The sequence below is a fragment of the Nyctibius grandis genome, chromosome 12, assembly GCF_013368605.1.
Source record: "Nyctibius grandis isolate bNycGra1 chromosome 12, bNycGra1.pri, whole genome shotgun sequence".
NCBI lineage: Eukaryota > Metazoa > Chordata > Aves > Nyctibiiformes > Nyctibiidae > Nyctibius > Nyctibius grandis.
Window position 1 is genome coordinate 15,341,171 of NC_090669.1, and position 24,094 is coordinate 15,365,264.

The following is a 24,094-nucleotide window of genomic DNA, read 5'->3' on the forward strand; positions in this document are numbered from 1 at the left end:
AGTGTTCATAGTGTATAAATATCATACTATCAATCTTTTTCTCAGCATGGCATTAAAACTGGAGCTGTTTAAAAAGCAAAGTTCAACATTTTTATAAACTAAGAATACCAGAACAACCTCAGATTATTCGGTTTTTTTATGAATTATGTAGTTAATAATGAAAGTGTTAATATAAAATTATTAGAAGATTTCCTTTTTAGTGTGGTTGAAAAATTTTGTTCAATAAGTTCTTTTTTGCTTATGTTATGAATTATAAATTATAGAAGTTAAAACAAGAAAGCCTAAAGAAGATGTTGATACTTTGCTGAGTAGAAAGGCGTAAGTTTTATCAAATCATGTGACAGTTAAGGTAGCTAAGCTCCATGAAACATTTTAGTTTTGTGGATTTACACTATTCTGACATTAAATTGTATTTCAGAAAACTCTTACTTATATTTCGGATGCATACTTACCTTTCTCAGTTCAAAACAAAATGTGATTTACAGGCCTGAACTACCACATTCAACTTATGATCTACAAGTTATACTACACTGCTGGGTCCGAGTCCCTTTCTAAGAATGACATCTCAAGTGTGCTTTGGTCTCTGTACTGGAAAGCACGTAAGAATTATGATCCGGCTGTGTGGTGATAAGAGAACACTATGCTACCTTACCTCCCTCATATTGGAGCAGGCAGGCAGGGATATCATGGCCTGAAAAAAAGAAAGGACAGATTCTAGCTTCCACTTGATTAATATGCAAAAAATGGTATTCAGCCAGTGCAAATAATTTTCCTGGAGCGAGTGGTTGTGCATTAGGTGGTAAATGTCGAGTCCCTGAAATAATCTATTTGTATAACAAAGGAAATGCAGTTCCTTATTTGTTATACTGAGGTTCCGTCATCCTTAGCCCTTAGACAATTGACCTGATTGAAACTGCTTTGGATCAGAAACTATGTTAGATCATTCTTTGTAGGAAAAGTAATCAATTTTCTTATTTACATATCTGACAATTCTAAGATGTAATGTCATCCTGTGAAGTAATAGACTGTGTCTAAAGACTCAAAAAGATGAGCCCTTTCCACTACTGATAAAGTGATATGCAACGTGAGGTGGAAATTAGTACTATAGATCTTTAGACTATTCTCAAATTCTAGAAGACTGGTAGAATTGCAAGTTAATTATAATATTACCAAGGGACCCCAATACATTCCAGTAATGCTCAGAAATTCTGTCTTGCCAGGTACTGAATGCATTTCCATTTCCATTATATGATTTCACAATGCAGTTGAAGTAATATATTCAACTCCTTTCTACTGTACCATTTTGTGGTCCTAGAGGTTTACACTTCTCCATGGTGTACAATAGTGTTAGTCCCATCTAGTCTGAGAATGTCAATGAAAATATTCTCAGTATATATCTTTCATACCTGATAGCTTTCTGCTTCCTTTCCCTCTTCTTTACTATCATCACTATTGACTGTGTTCTGTTATTCCCTGATGTTCTGTTTTTCCTTGATGTTGAATATCAATTGAGTGCAATTTGAAACAGCTTCCCTGGCATAGAAGGTTGTGATGTTATTTTCTGAAGATTAATGTAGATGGGAAACCAGCATTTTTCCACTCCAATCCTTTGTGTGCCACTTCCTTCACTGACACCTGCTTCTGCTGTCTTTCCCATCTTTCTTCTTGCATGCAGATCACTGCTCTTTCTGGACTCCCTTCTAGTTAGAACAACAGAACAAGTGAAGACGAAGTGCAGTTCCTCTGCAAACATACTTTTTAGCCCTATCTGGATGATTTACACCTTCTTACAATGGTTATGTCCTTTTCACCACTTCGATAGGTGATAACCAGAGGAGATGAATCCTTCTTGGTGCACAGAGCTGCTCTAGCTGAAACTGAATGTGAGAAAAATAGAATCAGCTCTTCAGAGGCTAAGTCAGCTACCAAGTTCCTCCACGCTTTGACCATTCTGTCTGTTCTGTCCATCTGAAACCTTATTCACTCCTCTCCTGTATTCAGGATGCAGGGCTCCAGACAGATTCCCTCTCTCCTCCGCCCTAAGCCAGATGTGATCCATCAAGTCTTCATTCAACTGGACAGGCCAACCTGATGAATGAACCAGCAAGGAGGGGGCCATCTGGTAAGCCGATTGTCCTCTTTTAGGCATCTTTAGGCTCTTCTTCAGCTCTGCTGTGTTCCTCAGCACGTCTGTACTTTTTATAGTTTTGTAGCTGGCAAAGTGTTTCTCTGGGAGCACTTCTGTTCCAAATGCTGTTTAACCTTTCAGTCCTGTTTAAGTTTAGCTTTGTGATGACAACTTCTTTCCAAGCCTCACAAATACAAACTTTCAGACAACTACAGAAGAGTTGTATATGCATATTGGAAAATAAGACTAATTTCCACAGCATCACATCCTTGCAGATCACACCCTTTTTTTATATCATATGACTCAGTCACAATTACGTAGCTATTTCAGGAAATTTATGCAAACGTGACCCAGCCCGAAACAGCATGAAATGTGAGTGGTGAAATATAGGATAATACTGTACAGCATGCCGTTGTGCATACATGACCAAAGAGACTTTTACTTCACTGATTCTTGATTTATTATTTGTGCTGCTAGCAACATAATGTTGCCAAGGCATCAATTATGTTTCATTTTATAAATCAAACTAATTAAGAAAACCAGATGCAATCTGAGTGAAAAAGATCTGAGGTCAGTGTGGTGCACCATATGTACAACAGTGCTTACTCATGATGAGGAGATGGATTGGACAGCTGTGAATTTTCCTGCTGTAGGATTTTCGTCATGCTCAGATAGTATAACATACTTATCTCTCTTTTTCCAGTTTATTTCTTTAATTTCATAATAAAACTAAAGAAAAGTGAGCAACACTGCCATGACTTTAAATGTCTAAGTAAGGGATAAAATGTTACGAAAACAAAACAGAAGAGGAAAATAATTTGGTCAGCAAATTAGCATGAAAATAAACCTATTTTAGTAATAATATGGAACATGGATGAAAGAAATAACAGAGAAAAGAACAAATTGAATCTTCAGTGTGACTTACTTTCAGATACATAATGGGGAAAATAAACATTAAATCAGAGTCTCAAAACTGAACTGCTTAGCAGACAGAAAGGCGTTGTTCTTAATGAGTACAAAACTCCTCAACTAAGTACTATCAGCACAACAGTAAATTCCGCAGTACCATCTCTCTGGAATTTGTCTTCCAATGAAACATTGCTCCAATGGCCCTTTAATTTTCAAAGGTTCCTTAAGTGCTTTAAAAACATAAGTCTTTGAAAGCTAACAGCACGCATGATAATTATATTCTAGGACTGTAAAAGTATTTCATGGTAGTATTTAAAACTAAGTGAATATAGAATATTTGGAGATAAGTTTCCAGATTTTTAATCCACTATCTTCTGAAAATATGTTAAGAGATATCTGCCAAAGTGCCACTCCTGGTTTAATGGGTGGATCTAATTCCTCCAGATTTTCTGCAAGAAACAAGTCCTGTAGTGGAAGTGTTCATGGACAATGCACTGACTATGTTTGATTTCTTGTAAATGTGTTTAATTCAATGAGAAGGAGGAATGATGTCCTAGAGATGAAAGTTCTGCTAGGGTCACTACCTCTTCACCACCTCAGTATATTACCTGACAGAGACATATTGCATCTTAAGAAGTCCCTCTCTGTTTTCACCTCGTTGTTAGGTTTTCTTTTGTTTTGAATATTGGATTTTCTCTCTAAGTACCTAATCAGTAACTATGGCACAAGACCGTTTTTCTTCCTTTTTTTTCACCTTTTAAATTTATTGGTTGCTCTCATTATGGAATGTTTCTTTGTTTTATCATGTTCTAAATACAGGCTGTTGAGGGGGAATAACAATTTATTAGTTGCTCTAATTGTACTTTTGTTAATTAATGAGAAACTAGATAGGAGTCCCATTTTAAAGTTTCAGTTGTAGTAAAGACTAAAAACCCCAACGCTCTTCTTCGAGAGGAAGAATCTAAACAGGCTAAAAATGAAAACAATATAAGCAGGAATCATTGTATATTAGCTGTTAAATTTTCCTTTGACTAATAAAATCTCCTTTTGTCATTATAATAGATACAAAGTATACAGACTATTTGCACATGGTTCCTCCATTAAAATAGAAGGTATTAATTTTTCACACTTAGCCTCAAGGCTTGTCTAGTAAACTATTAAAAAGACAAAGACCATATTCCAATTTGCATCTTGTTTTGAACCAATTACACAAGTGGTATACAGGAAGGAAGTAATTATTGTTGGAAGCACAGTCGTTCTTCCTACGAGGTGACCATTACATTGATTATTATGTGAACTCTATGTCTATACATTCTCCTAAACCTGTCTGGTGTGGTCACATTTATTGCATACCCTTTCATTTCCTCCTTACTCCTTTTAAGGAGGTGACTGTTCAAGAATGGGCTGTATTTCTCTGGCAAGAGCAAATATAGTGGTGACAAACTGAAGGAAGTCTGCAATTTTTAGTCATTTTGACCAGAGCTTCTCACGTCAAGCTTTAAAGAATAAGGGAGACAAAGCTTTTATTCTGTTTGTTGGGGGGTTTTGTACCACTTATGATATTTTCCCATCAACTTCTGATTTTGTAATTTGTATGGGTGGCCTTGTTGTACAATGAGTTACTTTGTTGGTCTTCATGTAATTCTATCTAATTAGGATGTATTCTATTTGGCAAGGATCCAGTAATTAGTGATATATTTATGCAATTATTAGTATTTAACATTTATATAATAAATATGCCTAGAAGGCAATCCATTCAGAGGCCATGATTTTACTGAATGCAAAGATCTTGCATACTGAGCCAAATGCAGAAAATAAATGAAATGCATAAGTTGACCTGTCTAGTCTGGGCAGAGAGTTTGCATATCCTAAAATGATAGGATGTGCATACTTGGTAATCAGTGCTGATTATAGAGGGAGTGAAGATCGGCCCCTGTTTGAAGTGAGATAATAAGCCAGCTTGTTAGGGAGAGATAAATAGAAGAACTTCAAGAAAAGGACCAGATGTCTGCTTGATGGTGTTGAAGAGGGAGAGCTAGTGGGGTCCTTTGAAGGTAACAGGGACGGATGCATAGTCAGATTACAGTAAATCAGCAAAGCAGTGGTAGCTGTCTGCCCCTATTAAGATAGCAAAGTCAGATCACCGCAGCTTGGCCTAAACTAATTGTGGGCTCAAGTAAGTAACTTCATTTTTGCTGTAGGCTAAGGGCTATGTACATTCTTGAGCAGTAACTGTCACACTATAGTAATTTTTTTCATACATCTGATTCTATAATAAGAGATAAATCAGGAATAAAGTCTTATCTGTGGAGTTTTGACTGGACTTAGGTATTGCAGTCAAAAACCTTAAAAGGAGCATCAATAATAATCACTGAATGTTGATGAAAGTACTCTGCTGTATTCTATCGAACCTTGGACTGTCTTGAACATGAACACTGACTTTTTTCTTCTCTTTAATTTTTAGAATGTAATAAATGACATAACGGTTTCACATTGCTTTCATAAAAGCACACAGAACTTTTTGGGTTTGTTTGTGTTTTGTTAGGAAACTTTCATTCAGTCTATCCTAAAATTAAAGCTAAAATCTAGGTTATGGGAAATAATAAGATTAAAATGTTTCATGTAGCCTTTTTGAACTTGTCACTCCCTAACCTTGCTTAACTCTGTCATGTCACTTTCTATAACATTTTCATCCATTATATATAACCCTTCTGTAAATTATACAGTGTTCACCCCAATAAAGATTAAGCCCTTGTGATCTAAGAGCACTCTACAGGAGTGATGGTTTTTTGGTTAAGGAACTATTCTGGAGTTCAGAATAGTTTTGCATAGCTTGGTTACAGGTTTCCTGTGTGATTTTGGACAACTCATTTAATCACTGTGCCTGTCATTGTGCCATGCATACACTGCAGACGTTCTTTTAAAACATTCATCTGATACTCACATATGACATTAATGGCACCTATTAGCAGCTCCCTATGGATTGGCAAAGACTGAGATTTTCAAGACTACATTACGGTGTCTCTTTGCATTCTTATGAAACTCTCAGTTAGAAAACATGTAGAAGCTATTCAGCTTAAGGAAGGAAATGGTGGAGCCCAGTCTAATGACAGCTGTAGCTAAAGCTTTGATACAAGCTGGAATACTAAATATAGAGGTAGTTTAGACTTGATTCTACACCATACATCTCCTTCTATAACGTCTTTATCTATCCCACAACATTACAACTTCTGTCTTTGTGCTACTATTTTCTAATTTGAAATGAGAAAAATATTTTTTATAACAAATAAACTTTCTCTTATTTTGTGCTTGTCTTCTGCTAACATGCAAGACGAAAAGATGTTTTCGCTAAAAACTTCAGAGTTCTAATGCAGTCTGTCTAAGTTCTTGTATAAAGAACTTAGCTTTTTCTAGACTAAAATGGTTTTTCTTAATATTTTTTCTTTGCTTTTTCCCAGTAAGGAAACATGTATCTTTCTCAAAGTATCTGTTGTGTTTTTTCTGCTCTCCTTTTTCACTGTTTAAGTTTTCTTTCATGATCATGGAGATTTTCTTGACATATTAAGATGTATTCTCCTTTTCCAGTAGAAATGCCTAGTCTCTTATAATACTTTTACTTGATCCTGCTTCATATTTTTGTTGCAGCTTCTGCCTATACACTTCATTTGTACTTTGTCAGACTCTTTAACATTAATTAGAAGACAACAGGGAACAATCTCACTGTGATATGCAAGTTGTTCTCTTAGCATAGAGATGCATTATATATTTGTACCTTATAACTTCTCAGCTTGATACGAAGCAAATGAATGAGTAAGATGTCTTCTGTTTTGTTGCATATGTATTTCAATTGTGACTAACAAATGTTCTACTATTTGCAGAATCTCCATCCTTGGAGATATTCAAAAGCTGCCTGGACATGGTCCTGGGCTCTAGTTAGCTGTGCTTGAGCAGGGGAGTAGACCAGATGAACTCCAGAGGTCCCTTCCAACCTCAACCATTCTGTGATTCCATGAAAACTCTAGAACATCTTAGGAACTGATGCTATAGTTTGCAGATATTTACCAATATAATAATTGATTTTGTAATATCTCTGTAGTGGTGAGGCAGAATTCAAATGTTGACATCTTTCCCTGGCCCCTTCTTCTTTCCAAGTTATATGATGTGTTGCGCAACATATATAGCAAAGTTAGGGTCTTGCAGTATGTCCCAGACTTGAAATTTAAATGTATATGCATGTGTGTTCCTGTAGACCTGCTTTAATTCTCAGTAATCTGACTGTGTATGTTAGTTTGGAACTTCTGGCTATGCCAAGTTTTCTCTGTGTGATGTTTACATGGTGTGCAGAAATGTTCCCAAGAGTATCTGGAACATTTCTTTTGAAAACATTATACAATCTGTTCCACTCTATAGACAGGTAATTGTTTGGGTTTTTTTCACTTACTGAAATTCCTTCTCTGGATGCATTTTGCTCTTCCCTGCATTTCAGATGACCATTAGTCTTCACCGTAGGAGATGTCCTCATTGATATGTGTGCATATAATAAGACGTGTATACTTTGGGTGTAAGGCAGAGGTATAAATTACTTCCATTAATGACCCGATGATAACAAATTGTTATTGTTACATGTAATCTGCATATGAGAATGTCTTCAAAAAGTCATTATCATGCTGCCTGTGTGCCCAGGGGCAATCTTATACCATAGCATTTCAGTCTTTCAAATTGCAAAAAGCTAATACAACTCATGATGACATTTACAAAAATGCATAATGGCACTCTTTTCAGTTCTCTCACAGAAATTTGTCTCAGTAAAGTTAAAGGGAGTTCTGCGTATATAAGAACTGCAGGATCTGGCACTTTTTAAAATCAAAGCCACGTTTTTTCCTTAAGTGGCACCATTTAAAAAAAAAATGTTAAGTCAAAAATTTTAGATTTATTTTCTGACTTAAAATGCCTCAGACAACATAAGTCGTATTTAACTTTCAATGCTCTTTGGCAGAGAGTACACATTCTAAATTTCTTCTCATAGTAAGTTGTTATGTCAGAGTTATAAACCGCTGAAAACTGGCATTTTGTAATGGAAGTGCTGACAAGACCTTTATTACACCCGCACAAATAGGTGGCATTCCAATAAATGCTTGTTGTTTTTTTTTATAGTCCAGTGGTTGCTTTCTGCCGTTATTTCAAAGTGAACATTATAAAAAAAAAATAATAGCATAATAGAAATACACTGGTATGGCTTGAATTTGTCTCTCTAACTGTTGTAACAAAACTTCAATATAGTTGATATATCTGATTCCAGATTCAGTTTTAAAGGACTGTTATATATCTACTGGTAAATTGTTTTAAATTCTTACCATGTGCATGTGTATGTTCCATACAGTATTGGAACAGAAAAGACAATCAGCATGGCATGGAGAAGTAGATATTAAGTTGCTTACTGTGAGACTCACTTAAATGCCAAGAACACATCACATTTAAGAAACAAAATGTTCCTGCTTAAGTTTTATATCTCTTACTACATTATTCATAGTTTACATTCTAGGAGGAAAGATTCACTTCAGACGTCTGTGATTGTCTTCATATTTGTGAAGACTCTGAACTTTTTCAGACCCTGGAAGTAAGTCACTGAAGTAAGAATTGAAGGATGTGTGTGAAGTGAGGAAGGTGAAGAACATAGGATGGAATTCTTGGAACTCTTCCATCACCTACCAAAAGTACTATAAATTTCATTGAATCTGCTTGAGATTTAGCTCTACACGTAAGAGAACCCCAAATCAATGTAATGTGTAAAACTGTAAATCTCACAGTGACCTAAGGGTCTTAGATACCGATCTTTCATTAGTTTCACCTCCTTGTAAGTACGCATTCACAGAAAGAATAAGAATAAGAATCCATTATCCCTGAAGAGAAATACAGATGGCAAAGCCTTGGGATATTTTGGCTCTTTTATTTATCTTTGAAGCATTTTGTTGGAATCTGGTAACACAGTAACGGAAAGTTCTTGGTTCAGATGCAAAATATAGCCATTATTTTATCAAAGCATTATAAAACACAGTATTACTTCCTGAAACTTTTTGGTTAAAAAAAACAAGATAATAGAATTAACTAGAATATGTAGATTTCAAAAATGATTCATCAGTCTATGCAAATTGCTGTGTTAATAATGTATTTTTAATGCTAAGCACATTTGACAGCCATTTCATCTCTCTTTCTAAACTAGAGCTTGGCAACCTGCATTAATTCTTACACTTTACAGATAAAACATTCAATGCACATGCCATGTAGTGATGTGATCCGAATAAAGTAAAGCATGTCAAAGCAATGTGATTATTAGTAAACAAGTTTGTGGCTGGCTTGTTGAATACAGAAGAGAAGAATGAGAGGCAAAAGCCAGTGATGTTTTAGCATATCTTACATCTTCACTGGCCTAAATTTGCTTCAGATTAAGGGAGTGTCAATCATTACTGGCACCAAGGGGATTCAGAAGAGATAAATGGGCGTAACATCAGAGCGGGTGAGATTAAAATCGGGTATGTTGGGTACAGTACAGACAACTGTGGTTACTGTGTAGCTTACACAGACCCAGAGCCCAAAGTTTCCTGATTTGACTTGCTGTAAGTATCTGTAAATTAAAAAGAGAGAGAAGTACTATGTCCTAATTATTTCCCTGCCCCGTTAACAATAAAACTATTCTTGTTTCAGATTCAATGCATGCTTCTACATCATTATTTCTTCAGCAGGGATTTTCTATCCTTCCTTAAATGGGTTAAAAAACCAAGGTACAAAATATAAGAGTTTCTGCTAGACTGCAAGTGACCATATAGATATGTTTGATTATAACTCTGCTGGACTAAAGGTCAAAGGAAAGTTTTAGAATACTTAAGAGACAATTATCTAAAGTTCAAACTTTTCCAAAGCAATAGAACTAGAAATTATACAGACTATTATCTAAAGTTCACATTTTTCAAAGGAAAAAGGTAGGAGGAAATGCTTATTCCATCACTTTACTGTTAATTTGTCTGGTTTTTTTAATTCTGTCAAGAATTTATTTACTACAAGTTCTGCATCACAGTAGTATTAACATGATTTTTCCTCTTTTCAATAAATTTTAATATATGAGAGTGATGTATTCTTATACATGATTAAGTATTACTTTGCTCATGATTCAAAATTCTCAGCAGCACTTTTTATTTCTGCAAAGGAATATATAACCTGGAAATATGTTTAGGTTTTTTTAATTCATTAGTTGATTCAGCATTTCAATTCTGGCATAAGCTATTATTATTTAGACCAATTGGTAAAGAAAAAAAATAATCAAAGATACAAAATATGTGACATTTTCCAATTCTTCTTCTCATCAGTATATTTCCTTCCACAAAATACTTTTTTTCCTGTGTTGTTATTGGTGTTTTAAGGGATTCCAGAAAGTCCAGGTCTCTAGAAAACTAAAAATTAATTCTGGTGTTTGCTAATGTGTCATAAGAGTGTTTTGTGAATTGCCATTATATGTCGTATGATGTGACTTACTGTGGTGCAGGAGAGACAGTCTGATCAGTCAGCTGAATTTTTATAGCAGAAAAACTTTTTTCTTTTGAACCTGATGTCTGCTATCAAATTTGATAGCAGTCATCAATCTTTTTTGAAGACATCACAAATTTTTGACATTCATGAAAAGCAGGTCAGTTTGAAATACCTGTAAATGCTTCAGTGCCCATATGGTTTGGCTATCATAAATCAGACAAAATATACTATAAAAATGGCATCTTTTTATTTTCAGATTATTTTATAAGCCTTCTACTTGAATAGAACACTTATGCCTTTATCATACAGATTATGCAAAGGGTCATCTTCCTTGTAAACTGCTGTTCAACAGCATTTTGTTTGAGACAGTCGTCAAGGAGGATCTTCTAGTACATGTGCAAAGTATTACCCATGACACAGTTGTGTATATATATCAACATATATACATATATGAGTTCTCATTAAAATGTATTTGGTTTGCATAAATACATCCATGTTGAAAATACTAAGTTTAATCGTGAAGCAAAATTGTTATACTAATCCTAATAAATAGATTGTTTTTTCATCTACTAATGATTGGCAACTTTATAACACGCAAACTCAAAATTATTCCCTTTTTATCTGGTATTCCTTTAAAAAGGGTTACAGCCTAAGGCAGAAACAAAAAAAAAACCTGTCTTACATAAGCAGAGGTGTATCTCTCAAGGCATTTTAATTGCATTCTTTTGGAAGCAAGAAACTGATGCTTCTAACTCATACTTAAGCGTAGTCTGAAACATATAAATCGGTTTTCCAGCTCCAGGCCTGTCTATGAATAGTGTTCTTTTACAAGGTGAACATTGATGAGGGTCTACTCTGGGTTACCTCTTCTGGTTTTTGTGCTAGATCAGAAAGCAGGTCGTGAATACTCTTTCCCAGTGCTTGTACTTACAAGAATAAAGATAGATTTCAAAACAGTTGAATTGACAGAAAGCTGTCACATGTGGGACTATGAATAGTGAATTGTTGGGGCTGCATTCTCTGGTCTTGCTTCTGCGGTGTGATACTACCAATCTAAATACATGTTATTTGTAAATCCTTTCATAGAAAAGTATGTACTATTAAGAACATATGCAAAAGAATAATGATTAAGGTATGGCTTATAGCTCATGGAGTGTATATAGAGACTTTTTGAGAAACTTCCGTGTCTTTGGACAACATTGTTAGTTCCCAGTTCTCTAAAACGGGGATTGGAATCTTCCTTATATTCCACTATTTTTCTGTCATTAAGTTTGAATTTGGAAGAAAAACAAAAAATACCAGTATTACTAGAGATGTTTTGAAAATCTGTGTTTAACGTTGTAAGGTCTCTGATACTGAATAGTAAGTATTACAAATGGCGCGTACATGAATTAATAGTTATGCAAAGAGCTAAAAAGCTATCTTAGCATTCTCTTGAATGTTCTTTCTAGTGCGTTTGCAGATGACTGCTGAATATTATATAGCTAACATTTCTTAGAATGTCATGCGTTTTGTTTTTTCTGCCTGTACTTTGGTAGTGTCCACTGGAACCTTTATGATAATAGCTTAATTACTCAGTTATTTCAAGTTTTTATGTGAGGGTAGCTGCCATTTATGAACTGAGAAAGGAAATGAAGGAGCTGTCCTTTTCTTTTCATTGTCAAAAAAAAGCAGGGTGTATCACAGTAAGGATATTCTTGTGCCAAAGGACTCTGTATTACAGAGAATCTGTTTTAGACTAAAAAATGTACACAAAGCGATAGCTCTAATAAACATGAAGAAACATGTATTTCTGTCATTCGAGTGTTTCCTGCTGTAAAGTTTCCAATTAAAATTCTTTCTTCACATAAGTAACATATCCAGCATAGATAACAATTTCTACCACAAAGTCTTTAATACCATTAATGATTTGATCTTTCTGAGAACATTATAAAAGGGATAGAAAAAGAAAGACGGAAAAAGAGCTATTTAGGTGTAAGGTTACGCAGCAGGGAAGTCCACTGATCTCAAAATATTAAAGATACTGTGAGGGAATTAAAGAATTGCAATAATGTGTGCAGAGAAAATGCCACTTGGATGTAAACTGACTGCTTCTGTTTTTTACTTTTGTTCTGTCATTTTATTGTCTGACTTAAAATTGCAACATGTATTCTTGTACAAAGTGGAAGATGAAGAAGTTGACTCCTGCCTGCTAATTTCACATCCCGATTGATGTCAATGCCATTAAAGTCGCTCATGTCCAGGAAATAAAAAAGTAGCTTTGTATTAAAAATATTACATATTCTTTTTCTCAAAATCTTTCATCCAAGAGCCTCAAAAGAAATCAGGGGGTCTTGAGAACAGTTGGGAATCTGCAGGAAGCACTTGGCTTAGTGGTAAGCATGTCCTCGGTTGTGGTTGTTCAAACTACTTTTGCCTAGAAGTCACACTGGACATCTTGTGAAGGCCTTCTGCATTGTCATTCCTTGTTCCAGCTGTGAGGATATTCCCATAACAGTCTCTTTCACAGTTGTTTCACAAATCTTCTTGTAAACTTCATAATCTGAGAGTCATCTGGTGATCTAAATGATTTGTTTTTATGTGTATAAAAAAGGTAAAAATGAGCTCCAGATCTAAATTGTAGTTATGTATTCCTGGAGCTGTGTTGCTCTGACCTTAGACTGATGCAAAAATTTTTTGATGAGTTAAAACCATTATTAATGTCACTTATCTTACACTACTCCTTAAGCCTGCAGGACAGAATATATCTCCTAGGCCATCCCGTGTAGTTGGTACATCATCAGTGAAATGGCATTTTATAGGACTCTGGCATTTCAATGAACTTCCTCAATCCCTTCCCCACACAGAAGGGTACAGAATACAGGGAGGCTCATTTTGATTGAGAATGTCAAAGGACATCCTGAATATACCTCACTGACTGGAGGTAAAGACATAGTGTCTCTCTTTGCCTGTGGCAGGTTACCTCAGAGCTTTATTAACAGAGAGGGGTTCTTTTTTTCTGCATGTAATTTTCCTTGTTTTGCTAAAAGTAACATGAATAAATAAATAACCTGAACGGTGCTATAATGAAGGAGCAGCGGGTTAATTGGAAAGATGAGTCGAAAGTGATTGTCCCCTCTCCTGCTGAGCACCTGCTGCCAAGTTAATTCATGCAGCAGTGCTGGAGGTTGTTCCTGGAGGAGATTCCCGCTGTTTTGTTAGCTATGGGTAAGGGGAATGTCCACAGAGTGGAGAAAGCAAATCAGATAAATTGAGTTTATTGCTAATCAGCTGCTAGGATTTATTTTCAAGTTCTAGGAATCAACTAAAATGTCACATAGAGAGTCATTGTGCTTCACTCAAGAGTCACATCTCCAACAACACCAAGGTATATTAATTTTAGGACATAGCAAAGAAGGGGAAGGAATTTGTTGCTAAACAAAATTCCCAAGGCAAAATTGAGAACTTGCCATCCACTGGCAAGACAATTCGGTCATTTAATTTTGATTTTCCTAGTGACTACTTCTGACTACCGATTTCTTTCCAGGCACAACAAATTCAACTTTTGTCTAACAGCAGTTTTTAACAAAACAAAACAAAAAAAACCTCTGTAAAAAAGGGAGTTTATTCTCATCTCTCCTTGTCCTGCATCTGTTCTTACATAGTACTAACTATTCAACCATTACAACTTCTTTTACACTTAAATAGTTCAGCTAATGTCCCAAATATCTTGCTTATGTTTTACTTTATCTCATGTCTTTTGAACTTGAATTGATAACCATTACTGGTAGCAGGTAGTTTCTTCTACATACCATAGCTTCACTGATTGGCAGAAATGGGCATTTTATTTTCTCCATCCCTTCTCCTTCCTCTCATTTTTTCTGCCCTCTTCTATTTGTCTATTTGTACTACTCTTCGTTTTTCACTTTGTTTTACTCTGATTCTGGCTTCAGGCAGAGTAGCAGTGAGTGTGTCAGAAAGACGGAAGGGATCTGAAGCTGTCACCAACATGAGCAGCTTCTTTTTTTCATTTCTTCCTAGAGCAGGTGCCTTACCTCTTTTGCATATCTGTAATGGGCAGGGATGCTAGGGCTCAGCGTAACAATCCTTTCCTCCAGCTTGGACAGAGAAGGACTGTACCAGGCTTATAGGAAGGAACAGGCTGTGTCAGTACAGATTTTTAGAGCACAAGAAGTCACTGTGTAATATAACTGTGAAAGTCTCTGGAGTTCTGAATAAATGACTACAGATGTGACACTTCTGAGTGGGATTTGTCTCAAAGACAGAAAGAGCTGGAAATTGAGCCGCACATAGCTTTTTCTCGTTTGAAAGGTTAAAGCAAAAGGATTAAGGATGCAACTTACACTGAGATATTTTTAATTTTGCAGGAGAAAGCCCAATGGACAGATAAAGTTATTTTTTGGTGTTTGAAAATGGGGAAGGGGCGGGGGGGGCATTGCGGAGGAGAAAATGAATGCTATCAGGTAAACAATGTACCTTTTATACATTAAAATAGGTGTGGTAGTCACTTTTCCTTTGATAAAGCTATATACACTGTTATTCAGGAAAACTTAGCTACAATATTATTTAACTAACATAACATTTCCCTTTGTTCCTTGCAGTTCAGCTAGAGAGCAAGTATGACACTGGAAGGGGTTTAACTTGCACATGAGTGTGTTTAAATCTCTGACACGTTCAACCAAGAAGGAGGAGTGCAGTTTTTGCTTAATTTTAAATGTGTGCTAATTAGAATCGTAGAGTCATAGAATACCAGGCTGGAAGGGACCTCAAGGATCATCTGGTCCAACCTTTCTTGGCAAAAATTGTTGACTTAAAGCATACTTGACTTTTCCAGCGCATCATAGTGGTACATATAACACTGGGTATCGTCAAGGACTTTGGTCCTATTTGAGTTGTCAGAATTCTTAAGAGCTTATACCTGAAATTTATCTTCAGTACACACATATGCTTCCTTTAATTTTAAAAAGGGCACAAGGAAGAACTAGACTATTTATTTAGCTCCAGGGTGCCATCAGTTTTGATGTGACTGTTTCTAACTTGAATAGATAAAAACTCAGGATTCCTGGAAAGAGAAATCATTAAGAATCCTTTTTGTTCTGCAAAGGTATTATGAAGTGACCATACTTATGCTGCTTTATAAAGTAGTTGATTTTTAGGCTGATCTTCATGCGTTATGTACTCTAAATGCTATGGAAAATGCTGAAATTATTACATAACCTGCAATATAAATTATAGCAAGAACCTCTCTAGACCGCATAAGTGTGATCAGTAGGTGATTCCACTATGGAAGGAATATAGTGAGACTGCAAAATCAAAGACCCTGAACTTCAGAAGGAGACTACTTGAAGTTCAATTTCTTAGTCACTGAATGGGAAAACAAGCCGCCTTTGTTCTCTTGTATGAGACAATTACCCCATATGCTTAAATATAAAATAATATTTCTTCATCTTTTGTTTTATGGCAGTAGTGAATTAACTATAGGAGTTATCTACTAATTGATATCTTGATCATGCACATGTTAGTTTAGTAATGTTTCATTCTGTAATCATTATATTCTCTAACTACCTTTATTCCTTATTAATGTGCCTCCTTACTAAGAAGGACTTCAAGAATAAAATATTGCATTTTAATTTTTTTTTTTTTGATGTGAAAAATGTCTTTACAGTACTGGCCTCAGATATGTTTTCCCCTCTTTCTTTTCTGCATCTTCCTCTGTTTTTTGTACTTCGTAGACTGCTAGCTGTTTCAAGCATATGTATGTCTTTTATGCTGGGGCAGTGATACATGCTGCACAAATACTATGGGCTGTCAAAAATGTTCCTGGTGATCACAGTTAGTACAAATTAAACATTTCTGAACTATTTCATGTTTTCCGGTGAGTACCTGACCAGTACCAAGATCAAAATAGATACAAAGCTTTCTTACAGTCACTATAAGTATATGCATACACATGTTGTCATGCACTTCAAGTACCTTTTTTTGGTTTAAACTCAAGAATCAGGTTGTATCTGTCATATGAACTCTGCCTGTCTTTCAAGTCTTCTCTTCCTTATGCCTGCCACACAACTCTCAGTAATTTCTTGCCTTCCATGGAATGGCATGTAGTGATTGCATGTGCCCATTTTATAGCATAAAATATCAGGAGGCTTACTTTTGTTCATGATACTTCAGGAAAATTAACTTTGGTAGCACCGGGGAAGGGAGGTTAATGAAAGGAGCTACAATCTCATTCACAAATATGATGTGCAGCCTTATTTTTAAATTGTCCTTGGATTCCTCAGTAACACACACACGCATTCCTATTCTGTGTGCCTGTTGGAATCTTTTTATTAGTTTGTGGTGTTATTTTTGATGAAAGAACACAAAAAACAAACTAGTACAAGTCAACATGCACTCTTAGTACGTAACTCATAATACTGAACTTTTTTTTTTATTATTCCACAGAATAAAGCAGTTAAAAGCTAAAGTGAATATTTGTAAATAAATCAATGCGGTTTGCATATTTGACATGCTCACTAATCATGGTTTATACCTGAGCATTCTGGCGCACACAAGATCATTGATATTTGATAGTATGTTGTTAAATGGCTAGAATCTATAATTCTTACAACTATACACAATAGAATCTTTATGATTACCCTAAGTAAAATGAACTAATTTCTTAATTGATTACAATGATCAATTGCAATGAAGAATATTTAAAGTATCACACGTACCACATTATATGTAGCTATTCAAAGAGTTACAATGTAATCATTTTGATGGTGAACTGAGTGACTATGAGGGATTTAACAGTGTAAGTGAAAGGGGACCAAAAAAGCATGTATAATTCATAAGTTAAATGTTCAGCTTTATATCCATAGGAAAGGCAAATGTCTGTATTTGCCAGTAAATGGACCAAGTCCTAATACTGGCACAGCCGTATTCGTTGTTGTGTTTAAGACTAAACTTAGGTGGCTAAACAGGCCTCTGTTGGCATCCTGTAAGAAGTTCAACTTGGCACCTTACTGAAACGGTGTTAAACTGTTCTGAAGAGGAAAGAAGTTGCGACTGTGTTTGTGCAAATCCTGCATCTCCCCATCTTTGCTTTTGTACTACCCATATATATATGGAACATTTGTTTTAACTGATGAATGTGCTTTAATAAGTTTGGGTTACTTTAACATTTCGTTTCTCTCTTTGTTGCACTGGTTGAATTTTTATGACTGTGTGACTTGAAAAACAGTGATGAGTCATGATGGGAAGACATCTATAGGGATGTATGCAGAGAAGAAAGTGAGGGGTTGCCATTATGATCATACCACGTGACACAAGAAGATGCGTATGTAGCACTCATTCATTTGGGGCATGGGCAGCCAGACGGAAAGGGGAAGGATTTCTGTGTCACATGCTGCCAGTGTAATGAGTATAATAAAGTGCATATGTGTTTGTACAGAGGTTTTCTGAATGCATTAAGAAAAAGCTGTGGTTTTAGCAGTTACTCTGTGTGGTGAAGCAATGCAAATTTTCCCTTTTCCAGATAATACGCTCAGCATATTGGCAAAGCATAGTGGATTCAGCCGGCAGAAGCAAGAAGTATATCTACTGCCAATCATAATAAGCGATAGTGGGACCCCTCCCATGAGCAGCACTAGCACTCTCACTATTCGAGTCTGTGGTTGCAGCAGTGATGGTATTGTCCAGTCCTGTAACGTTGAAGCATACGTACTTCCCATTGGACTCAGTATGGGAGCCCTAATTGCAATATTAGCATGCATCATTTTGCTGCTGGGTATGTATTCATTTCACCACCTGGTGTTTTTTCTGATTCCTGCGTGGCTGTAAGTAAGCAAAGAAGTCACATAGAAGGACATACAATCTAATACAATGTAATGTGTAGCAGTACTGAGAGACCTGTCAGGACTGCATCCCTGCTATACTAAGAACTGAATAAAGGCATATAAAGCAAAGTCCCAATCTGAAGTAGTCTTGCCCACATTACACAATAAACGGGTATGGAATACGAAACGGAAAATCAAATCAGGTATGTTAAGTAGCAAGGTGAACACAGTATATACTGCACATGATGGAAAATGGATTTGTTGTATCTTCTAAGACTCGTATGAGTTTATTCTGGATTGTAATGACATAAGAGACATTATAGAGTTTTACAAGATAAGAAGCACTGTATATTTTAATAAAACATACAAAATTCGTATCCAACATCAAGTGAGGGAGAGAACAGTGAAGGAAGAGGCCTATTTCTGCGCTTTGCAGCTTCACTTCGTAACTGAGATTTACATCAGTAACAGAGATTTCAGCATTAAGCCGTACAAACAAGTATAACCAATTTAGAGCTTTTTATGCATCTGTCCATGATTGTGAAACTGATGTATCTAAGCTCTTTCTTTCTCCCTTACTGCCTCATTTTCTTTTCTATTATACAATGTAAGTCGTTTGTGACGCATAAAAAAAAAAAGACACCAATTTCATTCTGTCATCAGGGCTATGTTTTCAGAAAAAAACCCTCTAATTTTGGAAAACTCCATCCATAATGTAGATCATTATAGACTAATGTTCAGTGAATGGTGATACCTTGACTTCACCTAGGTTTGTAACTTTTCCAAAAGGAAAAGTTGGTGTCTAAATTCCAAGTTCAAAAATGGAAGTATGCAAAATCTTATTGCTTATATAAAATTGAGCTTCAGATGTAAATATCAGCTGGTAATAGAGAACTAGAGGACTAACCAAGGCTTCTGATCACATTTTCATTGCTTGAATGGGGTGGAAGTTATAGGTCTTTCAGCTTTTCACTACCCTTATTGCTCTTATTTTCACAAAAAGCAACCTATTACACTTTCACCTTCCACAACTGCACTTAACATGTAGTGCTTTGATTGGAAATTTTTTACCTAATCAGCCTGTGATGTTTTCTTTACAGTCATTGTGGTGCTGTTTGTAACACTAAGACGACATAAGAATGAGCCTCTAATCATCAAAGATGATGAAGATGTGAGGGAAAATATTATTCGCTACGATGATGAAGGAGGTGGAGAAGAAGATACAGAAGCTTTTGATATTGCAACTTTGCAAAATCCAGATGGAATTAATGGATTTTTGCCTCGTAAGGATATTAAGCCTGATCTCCAATTTATGCCCAGGCAGGGTCTTGCACCTGTTCCTAATGGTGTTGATGTTGATGAATTTATTAATGTAAGGCTTCATGAAGCTGATAATGATCCCACAGCTCCACCGTATGACTCTATCCAGATTTATGGCTATGAAGGAAGAGGGTCAGCAGCTGGTTCCCTTAGCTCATTGGAGTCCTCTACATCAGACTCAGATCAGAATTTTGACTACCTCAGTGAGTGGGGTCCTCGCTTTAAAAGACTTGGAGAACTTTACTCAGTTGGAGAAAGTGACAAAGAAACTTGACAGTGGATTACAAACTTTTTCACTGTTCACTTAATGATCATGTAATATTCTAGGGCCACTGCTGTTAGTTAAAACTAATGTGGCTTTTTGTTTTAGAGGCAAGTTTAGCGCCAGTCATCTATAAAATCAACTACATTGTAATGTTGAACCAAAAAAAAAAAAGTATATGTTAGGAGGTTAAGTCTTGTGGAGTGTGAAGTAAAGTATGTGGAGTGTCTAGAAGTCTTTGGATATTTGATATTCACTTGACCACTCTGAAGATGGAGATTTGGATCTTTGATTATCTTCAGTGAATTGAAAAGAACAAAAAGAAATTGGTGCTTTCTTAGCAAATGGACTTGCAGGGATTTTGCTGTTGAACAGTAGCTCCTGCCAGTATGTGTAAAGCTAATGGTTTGTTTCTGCATTGCCAACAAAGATCCCGCCACAGAAATGTTAAAAGCAATATCTTGGTCTTCTTAGCAATGCTGAATAGAAATAGCATTGTAAATTCCTACTGGCTTCTACTGTGCAGTGACCATTGTACATACAGTAATTGTTGGCCACGTAACCACAGACTGAATATCATCTTTAAATATTGTGTCAAGCCTTAAAATATTCACATGTTCTTAATCCATTCCAGTGATGGGTAATAAATCCTACTAATGTGCAGATATTCAGAGGCAGGGCTACAAAACCTTGCTTTACAAAAGGATCTTTTTCTAGAAGAAGGATCAGTCCTGTGCTTCATCTTCTGAAAGGAAAGAAAAAACTGTGAAAGGGGATGGACTTACACAGATGAAAGAATTGCTGATTTTATTGCTAAAGATCGAATTTATTTGTTTAATCTTTGAAATAAATATTTTATTGATGTCCATTACTGCTTTTATTTATTAAGACTGATAATCTATAGAGTAAGACTATGAAGAAAGCTAAATTATATCCATTAGATTTTTTTTCTATATATAATGAATGTTTAATACATGTACATTTTGAAAGTAAAACGACAAATTGTTGCAGGTTAAAGCAGTAACCTATCCATTTGCAGTAGCTGAATTTTAAGAGAATGCTGGCAGGAATAAAACTTTCCCAGATAAAACTTTTGACAGTTTTATATCTTCTTCATAAACCTAGTACCTGGTGTTTTTAATACAAGCACAAACAGCTGGAAGTAAACTGGTTCATGTGAATATTTAAACTATAGACTTTTAGAAATCCACACATAACACAGTACAGTAAAAAACATGCTTATAGTTCTCCACTGTATTAGAGCAGGAACCAGTGTGTACATAATTTTACTGCTTATGTTATTAGCGTTTCTTTTCTATAATATTCATAGTGATGCACCAGGACTCTTGCACACAGAGAAAGAACAACACTAGAAGCTGCAAGCATACTCAATTTGTAATGCAAACTTGCCATTTAGAAGTAGCAATTGTATAATAAAACTAGATATTACATGCAAATCATTTTAATTTTTTACTTTGTTTTGAAGCTATATTATTGTTTGTTTATTTACTCCATGTATTGTATTCAGAGAAACTCCTGTATTGTTTCCTACTTCGTGAAATATATTTTTATAAATACTTTTCTTGTTATTGCTTTTCTTTCAGTTTTACACTGCAGAAAGGAATCTGCCTGAATAACATCATAGTTTGTTGAGGAATGTAGTTCCTTCAGAATCCTTTATTTATTAGTCGAATACAGTCAAAATCATAAAAAAAAAAAAGGATAATATTTGAAGCAAATTTTGACAGTGTTTGCAGAATTAGATATGCAGCAGCCTGTGACCACAGGAGTTATGTGTGTCTAATTCACTGCGCCACGCTGAAAAACAACCTCACACTTTTTCTGTTAAAGTATTACTAGTAAAAACAATCCCCTCTCTTTAATCTCAGTAATGTTTGTTCTGCAAACAAAAATATCTTAATGCATCACTCCCAGTTTTGCTTGTATTTCAAAAGGGAAACATTTACTTTGCTTTAGCTGCGGCATGTTTTAATGGCTGTAGTTTCTGGACAACTAATACACTAACACCACCTCTATATGTATTCTAAAGATTTTATTGAAATTATTGAAGTATCTAATTCATTTAAGTTACACTGCATTAAAAAAAATTGCCTCTGAATAACTTTATCTAGCAATTTTGATAATACTATAAACTAAACAATGAAGTCATCTAAAGCAGAAAAGAAGCAGTCATCAAGATTTCAATGAAATCAAACATATTTATCTAACAGACTGTAATAACAACCAAACACATTCTTACTAATCACTTGCACCAAGTGCCAGGGTGTTCTGAATTGCCATGCCAAATTTAATAGTAGTGTAAATGGAAAAGTCTGTTTTGAAACTTAGACTGAGCCAATTTCTAGTCTACATCCCACTCCTGGGAGCAAAGGAAGGTGCTGTGAGATATGGATCACATTATTGTCTATAGTCACAGAAGCATTTAGGGCAAGTAGCTCTGACTATGAGTTATAGTATATACCGTAGAGTTTTGCAAAGCTCTTTTGTAGGAAAACGCACAAATGGATAACCTTCTGATTGCCTTTTTGATTGAAAGTTCCTTCTGAGACCACGACAGCACATTCAGTAATAAGATTTCCAGGAAAAAAAAATCCCATCACTGGCACTGTTGGAGAGGCAAAGCATGACAGAAATCTCATCATTGTCAGTCAAAAAGAGATGGTAGCTACTACTGGTGGGCAGAGCTGTAAATTGTGCATTTATACAGGTTTTAAACATGGATATCTACAATGCAAAGGGGAGAAAAAAAAATAATCAATTTGTGATCTGTGAATAGCAACGTGCTCTTTCTTGAAGTTGTTGCTACCCTACCAAAGGGAAATTATTCATTCTGCAAACTAGTTCAGTGTAATTTGAATATAAAATTTATACCAATAAATGTTAGAGGGTTAAATGTTGATCATTCGGTTTTCCAGTACTTGCTCCTTTTTTGACAATGAGATTAATTCAGTATAAAGTTGTTTTGGATAACAACGGTATTTAGGGGGATTAGAATCATATCGTTCTACATTTCACATCTAGATTTAGACATATTAGCGACATTCTTTTTAAGCATGTAAAATGGTAATTCATCTTTTTCAACAACATTTAATTAGCAATTGACTCATTGTAAGTGACAAGGAAAATGCATTAAATTAGAATTATTAATACTGATAAATTTGAGAATTAAATTCTCAAAATCTTTACAAGTGCCAAGAGCCTTAGAGTCCCATTGATTCTGGCTTGCCTTCACCTAGCTATGTCTCATACTCATTTGTCAGAACTGCTAAAGTAAATCATCCCACACACAGAAGCTGGAAGTCTAAATTTTTGGCCTGGACGTTGTCCAGACACAAATTTCAGCTCAGTCATTTCAACATGCAAGTACTGTGAAGTGAATGTGTGTACATGTTTACTAATTATAACTCAGATGACTAAAGGTCTTCAACATGTTCTGTCCTTTACAGCAACTGAAAGCATATACTATTTGTGTGCTATGACCTTGAAATCAAATCACGGAAAGCTCATTTAGACACCATACATTTTTTACCCAGAATCATTTATACCTTTTTGTCTATGATGAATTTGAAATGACTGTGAAATATACAGGAGAGAAAATGGCTGAAGATTTTCTTTTAAATCAGCAGTTGTTGATCACAGGAGAAACACTTAACACTAAGGCAACTCCAAATACCATCAACTATGGTGCAGCGCAGCAGTAACAATTCTCAATCTGGAGAACAGACAGAATGTCTGCGAAGTAGTATGTTCAAAATAACTTTATTTGTACAGCTCTGCTAGAGATGGATATGCTGATTTTCATATACAGAGAAAAGTAAATCAACTATACTATAGCCATGCAGTTACATGTACCTACATATGTGTGTGGTAAATTTTTTTAACAGCCTTCATGGTCATTGAATTCTAGAAATGAATAAACGGGTTTAGAAAGCTTCTCCAAGGTCTGTCCAGCTCTAGGAAACCTTGGCAGGTAGTCTGTTTCTGTATCTATCTGATTTTCTTGGGATATAATTTCAGTCTTAATTGAGCTATTTGACTGTTTCTCTCCTTTTCCTTGCCCCTCTCTCCACCATTTCACCTGTCCTGAGCTATAATACTGTGAACACAATGTTA

The 24,094-nt window shown here is 35.5% G+C and overlaps 1 protein-coding gene across 2 annotated transcripts in view; it reads left to right on the forward strand.

The window, feature by feature from the left end:
* Positions 1-19,972, forward strand: part of CDH8 (cadherin 8) — a 132,084-nt gene extending 112,112 nt beyond the window's left edge. For both annotated transcript variants that reach the window (XM_068411658.1, XM_068411659.1), the window contains 2 exons: positions 18,078-18,329; positions 19,479-19,972. In XM_068411658.1, coding sequence (XP_068267759.1) covers positions 18,078-18,329; positions 19,479-19,972 — 746 coding nt within the window. The remainder of the gene's footprint in view (positions 1-18,077; positions 18,330-19,478) is intronic.
* Positions 19,973-24,094: the final 4,122 nt, after the last annotated feature.